Source organism: Fukomys damarensis, unplaced genomic scaffold, assembly GCF_012274545.1.
Source record: "Fukomys damarensis isolate Sample0158 unplaced genomic scaffold, DMR_v1.0_HiC HiC_scaffold_12, whole genome shotgun sequence".
Taxonomy (NCBI): domain Eukaryota; kingdom Metazoa; phylum Chordata; class Mammalia; order Rodentia; family Bathyergidae; genus Fukomys; species Fukomys damarensis.
In genome coordinates, this window is record NW_022900924.1 from 6417437 (window position 1) to 6424467 (window position 7031).

General features: G+C 50.6%; 1 protein-coding gene across 1 annotated transcript in view; it reads left to right on the forward strand.

Annotated features, from left to right (window-relative positions):
* Bcr (BCR activator of RhoGEF and GTPase) overlaps positions 1-7031 on the forward strand; it is a 128438-nt gene that overhangs the window by 79340 nt on the left and 42067 nt on the right. Inside the window, exons 6-7 of the mRNA XM_033762357.1 lie at positions 3035-3095; positions 5640-5692. Coding sequence (XP_033618248.1) covers positions 3035-3095; positions 5640-5692 — 114 coding nt within the window. The remainder of the gene's footprint in view (positions 1-3034; positions 3096-5639; positions 5693-7031) is intronic.

Sequence of the window (7031 nt, forward strand, 5' to 3'; positions counted from 1 at the left end):
TTTTTTTGTTTTTTTTGTGTGTGGGGGATTGAACTTGGGTCCTTGTGCTTGCGAAGCAGCCCCCGGAACCACTGAGCTAAATCCCCAGCCCCTGATACTGCATCTTGTCACTGAAGACTGGTGGGAATTGTCTTGCTTTGCTCCCTTTCTAGTCTGCCAGCATCCTTGCGAGCTGGGAACACTGAGTAGTAGTACCAGGGCACTAAGGGTTTGTGTGGAGAAGAAAGCCTCTGGTTAGAACTGTCCTACTCAGGTGGTGGGGGGAGCTACCACTGTTTCCTCATTTGCATTTAGCTCCACCTGGACCTTCAGAAGAGTCCCTCAAATGCAGATGGCCAAGACCAGAGCCTCGCAGCACAAGAACAAGGATTCTTCCTACCCTTGCCCATCCTTTATCTCTACAGCTGATGGCAACTGGGGGATACTCTCCTCTGTTGGGGCTTGTCATCACTTTTGCCTTCGGATGACTCCCACTGCCCAGAGCCCTGACTTCTGACTTGCCTTTCTCCCACCCACCAAACAAGGATATAGGTGGAAAAACCTCTGCAAAAAAGGCATCATTACAAAGACAAATGGAAAGAAACATGAAATAGGTCCAAATCTCTCTTACTGATAAACAGACCTTGATTGTCACACCAAGACTTAGTTCTGGAGAATTTGTGCTGTTTATATCATTTATCACAGGGGCTGGGCATCAGGATTCCTGGCTCTAATTTTTTTTTGTTTTTGTTTTTTGGCACCGGGGATAGAATTCAGGACCCTGTGCTTGCAAGGCTGGCATAGCACCACTGAGCTAAATCCCCGGCCCTGGCTCTAATAGTGTATTACTAATTTTATATCTAACTTTTATTACTGGCCACAGTACTAGCTTGTGCCGTGCTGTGCTTCCCAAGCCCATGGGTTGCCCAGCTCCCCACCGAGTGCTTCAGCGGCAGGATCAGCATGCACCAGCTTCATGCTTCCCTCCTTACCAGCCGTAGCACCCCCACAGTATTCATTCTGCGCTGTTCTTCTTTCTCGTTAAATTAGCAAGCCTCTGCACCCTTATCAGAATGCTGGCCCAGAATTCCAGGAGACCCTGACAAATCAAAACCTTTTAGGCCCCCAGAAGCTACAGTTAAGTGGACGAGGTCACGTCCACCTGGACAGGTTTCTATTAAGGAAGGGGAACATGGTGGGATGTCACCTGAGGAGGGGTGGCGCATGGTTCCACCACTTACTTGAGTGGGGAGTCTTAAATCGAGGCTGGGATGCAGGGAGTGGCTAGGGCCTCAGGGGCAGCCAGAAGCTGGCCCTCTATGAAGCCTGATGGTTCTCGTACCATTAGAACAATCTGTCCAGCCATAGTTGGGCAGAAAAATTGGAGCTGCCTAAAGAATAAAATCAAACTCGAAGATGAGGACACGAATTGTGTCCTGGGGGTGGAGAGGATCAGCTTAGGCATAGGCTTGAGTATCACCCTCAGTTATAGGGCAGGAAAGAACAGGGGTTCTCCATCTTCTCCTAGGACCAGTCCTGAGACTGGTGCGAGGTAGTGTCCAGTTAGACCAGAGTTACCACTGGGTTCTGTGAGGGTGGTCACTCACTCCCTTCGTGATAAATAAAGGTAGATGAAATGACCTTCCATCAAACTGGAGACGTAGCGCTTGACAGAGTACTCGGCCTAGCATATATGAGCCCCTGAGTTTGATCCCTAGCACTGGGTGGGAGCGGGAGGGTAAGCTTCCAGAATCAAGTGAGTTTGGGAAGTGTGGGGTTAAATCAAACTTTTAACGTGTCCTTCAGGCAGGATATCCCAGACTTGTGCCTTGTGCTATCCAAGGGCACATGGAGTGTGGGCCGTTTCCCAGGTTCATGTGAGCTCAGCACCTGGTTTCTGCAGTCTCGTGTTTAGCTTTCACACCTCCTCACACCCTTTGGGGATTGCTGAATCAGATGTAAGGAGGAGCAGGCACTGAAAAGGATGTTAAACTCTTAGGAGAGGCACCAACATGCACTCTAGGCTTTGGCCCCAGTGAGCTGGAAGATTCCATCTTTTGGTTTTCTGCAGCCCACGAGACTGGCAGATCAATCTCAGAGCCCCCGTCTGTCTTTGTGCTGGTTAAGCTTTTGTCAACAGCATTTATTTATTTATTATTTTGGGGGGATACCTGGGATCGAACTCCAGCCCTTGCACTTAAAAGGCAGGTGGTGGAACCACTGAGCCAACTCCCCAGCCCCTGGTTAAGCATTTGTTTGGAGACTCGGTTCTGGATTCTTTGCAGCTGCTTTGCAGAGATGATTTCAGGCACATGGGGCTTCCTTCATTACCCTCATTTCTCTTGGTAATTTGGACCAAGTCAGTGATGCCCTTGATGCGGTTGTATCAAAACAGAGCCCGTCCACTAACAAGCCCTGTTCTCACCCTGGGATTCTTAGCACCTTGTTTCACAGCAAGTACATTTGCACATTTTAACAAGGACATTTGTACATTTCCACTCATGAGGGCAGGTGGAAGTAAAAGGCAGTGTCAGGTGGTGGTGGGTCTGCCCTGGTGGTCACCAGAGCTGAGTGCTCTGAATGACTGGCCCCCTGCGTGCTGTTGAACTGCTCCAAGAAACCAGTTTGCCCGTTTGCAGGATTGGTCGCATCAGAGTTTCTTAACCTGAGGCAATTTTGGCAGCCTAGGGATATTTCTAGTTTTATGACAGGAAGCTGGGGTGCTCAGCATCCTGAAGTGCAGAGGGATGTGCCTGAAGTGCCACTTCACACAGGGAACTTCTGGCTTTCGGTGTCCACAGTGCTGAGGTTGAGAAATCCTGTCCTAAGTGACCTGATGCATCCAGGGCATCCTCTGTGCCCAGCTTGCCCGTGGCTTTGTGTCAAGCCTCTGTACGTGTTTGGCAACTCGGTCTGCTCCCCTGAGGTTCGCTGGGTTGGGGGCCCTTTGTGGGGAGAGAAGGCTGAGCTTTCTGCTGAAGGTCCCTGACCACGAAACTGCCACGACAGAGTTGCCTCAGTTGTCCTGTGTGAACACATACTTTTCTCTCTGCAGAACCTGAGAGCCAGAGGCAACAAGGATGCCAAGGAGCCAACGACCAAGAACTCTTTGGAAAGTGAGTTCACACAGAGCCCTCTTTGTTCCCTTTGGTAGGGGTGGGTGGCCACTGCCAGCAGAGATGTTGCTAGCAAAGCAGACATGCACCTAGCTGGGTTACCCCAGCATCTTTCCTGTTGTGAACTTCATCTAGTGAGAGTGGAGAGAAGGAAAGAGCAGCTCTGGACATGGCAGGGGGGGACGAACGTGATCGGGAGGATTTTGCCAACCACAGTGGCAACCAGGAAAAATTTAGAAGTTAGCAGATCACACACTGATCACTGCTGGGCATTTAACGTGTGACTGTGAGCCGATGCCTTGTGCACATCTGAAGTCCCAGCTACTCAAGAGGCTGAGGCAGGAGGGCCACAAGTTTGAGGCCAGACCAGGCAACGTAACAAGACCTTGTCTCAAAATGAAAAATAAAAAGGATTGGGAATATAACTCAGTGGTAGAGTATTTGTCTTGAATTTGTGAGGCCCTGGGTTCAGCTCCTGAGAAGAACAGCTTAAGGGAAGAAAGATTTGTTTTGAGGCACAGTTTCGGAGGCTTCAGGCCATGGTCAGCTGGTCCCTTTGCACTGGGCCTGAGGTGAGGCAAAACGATGGCTGAAGAGTGACAGAACGAAACCTCTCCCAGCACGGCAGCCAGGAAATGGAAAGTGAGGGAAAGAACCTGAAAGGAAGGAGCTGGTGAGCAGACCCGGTCCCCAAAAGCACGCCTCCGTGATCCCTCCCTTCAGCCAGGCCCCGCCTCCTGTTTCCATCAGCTCCCGCAGTGCCATCAAGTTAGCATCTCACTGGTAGCTTGAGCCCCTTGAAGTCAGAGCCCTTAGGATCCAGGCAGTTCCCCAAAAGTCTATCATATGGGAGCCAGACCCGCAGCACTTGAGTTTTGGAGGGCGTTTCCAATCCAAATCATAACACCCAGTACTGCTAAATAGAGAAGAGGAGGGCCAGGGATTTAGTTCAGGGCTTCTGCCGCCTGCCTCACAAGCTCAAGGACCCGAGTTCGATCCCTGGTACCAAAAAAAAGAAGAAACTGTCATCGTGTTAGGTATATTAGTTTGCATCTGTAATTCCAGCTACTCAGCAGGCTGAGAGAGAAGATTGCAAGTTTGAGGCCAGCCTGAGCAATCTCTCTCTCCTGTCTCCCCCACCCCTTCCTCCCTTCCTGCCCGTCTCCCATTCCTTCTCCCCCCCACACATGTGCACACATGTTCTCCATACACACACACACACACACACACACACACACACACACAATTATGTCAGCCCAGTGTAAGAAGGACTGTATATAGTCTCCCCCCTTCTATGTGAAGTAGTAGTCTATTTTCTGCTGCTATAATTGAATTTCATAGGTCAAGTAATTTATAAAGAATAAAGGCTTGACTCCAAGTTCTGTAGGTTGAAAAAATAAAGATCAGGCAGCTGCATCCAGTGAGGGTCTTCTGACTAGTCGGGGCCCTCTGCAGAACCCCTGGGAAGCACAGGGCATCACGTGTGAGCCAGAGTAAGCATGCCAGAGAGAGCTCACTGTGGTAACTCACCCCATATCCCATCAGCCCGTGAATCCATGTATAAGTAGAGCCCTCCTTATCCAGTCACGTCCCAAAGGTCCCAGTAATACGTAATTTTGGAGTTTAACTTTTCAACACATGAAATTTGAGAGACATTCAAATTGTAGCAGATGACTGGGTGGACCACAATTTCTAGGTAGCTGGGCAGGGGTTGAATTTAGCGCTAGCTCCGCACACTGTTCTAAAAAAGGCATCAGAAGTAAGTCACTTCTTTCCTTGGATTGTTAAGGTAGTGTGAATAGTTGTGCTCGCTCACAGGGAACAGTAGGTAGGGTTCTCCTCAGAGCTCACCCTCAACCCTGTTCCAAGACTCATTTTCCTTGTCTGTAAAATGAGGATAGCAGTGAATGCCCAAATGACCACGGGAGTCGTGTGCGAAATGTATCTGACGTGTGTCAGAACACAGCTCGGTGTCTAGTCCCATGGTGGATCAAAGCACAGGTGGCCAAGGCTGGCCATGGCTCCTATGCTGCTGGAGCCTGGGTGTGCCTGAGCAGCTTTCCATCCCAGGGCGCCTTTCAGACGAGTTTTGTGAGCATCTGGGTCGGCCCCGACCCTTTTCAGAATCAGGCTGCAAAACATCTGGGGATGGACAGGGATGGGCATTGAGGACGGTGTGCTGTCTGCTCCCAGGGTATCCCCAGGCTGGAGAGTAGATCTCCAGCCCAGATCAGGCCCTTGGCTTCCCTTCTTCCTCAACCCCAGGTGGCAGAAGCATCAACACTGAGCCTTTTCTGTGATGGTCACAGGGTAAGATGTGCAGGCTCAGACCTGACCAGCAGCTCTGCACTCTGGTTTTAATGCCTTAACGTAAAGCTCAGAGTGTGGCAGGTGGGTGTTTTGGGGTGGTTTTCCTCACTGTGCAGAGGGGTGATGGGGCCTGTGGAGGTCGGCCTGCCCTTGTCCTCACCCCTTGTGGCACCAGCTGGCTGCCGTGTTCTGCTAGCTCCTAGAGCAATCATCTCTCCCTTTGTCTCTCCACAGCCCTGCTTTACAAGCCTGTGGACCGGGTGACAAGAAGCACACTGGTCCTTCATGTGAGTCACAGTCCAGAGTGGCCAGGGCATTCTCCCCGTCCTCCATCCCAGTCAGGCAAGGGCTTCTCCCCTGGGGCTCTTGGCTTTACCTGTCCTGGACAGACATCGATCTTTTGTCCACCTGTCACCTGTGCCACTTCTTCTGCCCCACATCTTCAGTGAGGATGCAGAGAGATAAGAGGCCTCATAGTGTGGGGCGCTGAGGGGTGGGTGAGAGTCTGCAGGTGTTTCTGCCTATGACGGGCAGCAAAGGGAGCTTCCTGTCTCACAGGCAGGGCCTGGCACATGGCGAAGCTTCATGGCAGTGATGTGCATGAGGCTCCAAGGCTGATAGGGTGGGGACTCAGGCGGCTGGTGTGTACCAGAGGCCACAGATCAGGGAAAGTGCAGTGGGGGAGCTCACCTTGGCGGTAACCCTAAATGGGTTTTCTCCTGGTGAGTGCGTCCTGAGTTCGACCACCAGCACTGAAAAAAAAAAACTAAACTAAAGTAAATGGGACTTCTCAAAACAGAAACAAACCAGAAAGCAAAAACAACCCTAGTACTACTGCCTGGGAGATCCTATTAATACTATATATATTTACATAGTTTCTTTAAACTTTAGAGCCAGTTCACAGAAGGGTCATGTTCCCATTTCCTTTCTTGCTCCCTCCCCATAAGAGATTTCTCCACAAGGATTCTGTATGCATGGGCTGGCATATGTGGCCTTTTTTAATTACACAGGTGTCACACTGCACGTGTTCCACACTGCTTTCCATTTAGTGTCATATCATGGAGATTCGTTTCTCTGAAGTAGGGAGCTGCTGACCTCAAACAGGAACGACTCGCATACCTAGGAGAGAAAGTGTCTATATCCCATCTGGATTCAGAAAAGGCCTAGACTCTCATTAAAAGAGGTGGGGCCAGGAAGGCCAGGAGTTTCGGCAGCCAACTCTGCCCCCAGGAGGATGGGCACCAGTGTCCACGCTACTGATAGCTGGTGTGTAGAGGCCAGGGATGGTACTGAATATCCTATAGTGCACAGGGCAGCTGCTGTACCCTACTCCTGCACCATAACAGAGAATCATCCTCCCCGGAATGTCAGCAGCGTCAAGGTCCAGAAGCCCTGGCCTGGACTTGTAGTGGGAGCTTCCCTTAACTGTGTGCAAATACATGGATTTGTCAGTGAGTCATTGAGACCATTTGCTTCTGGAATGGTGGTCACACAAGTACTGTCCTCAAGGTCCAGAGCTTTGCAGGTTGGTGGTGATGCTTGGTTAGCCAGTAGCTCTGAGTTATACCGTGTGTGTGTGTGTGTGTGTGTGTGTGTGTGTGTGTGTGTGTGTGTGTGTGTGTGTGT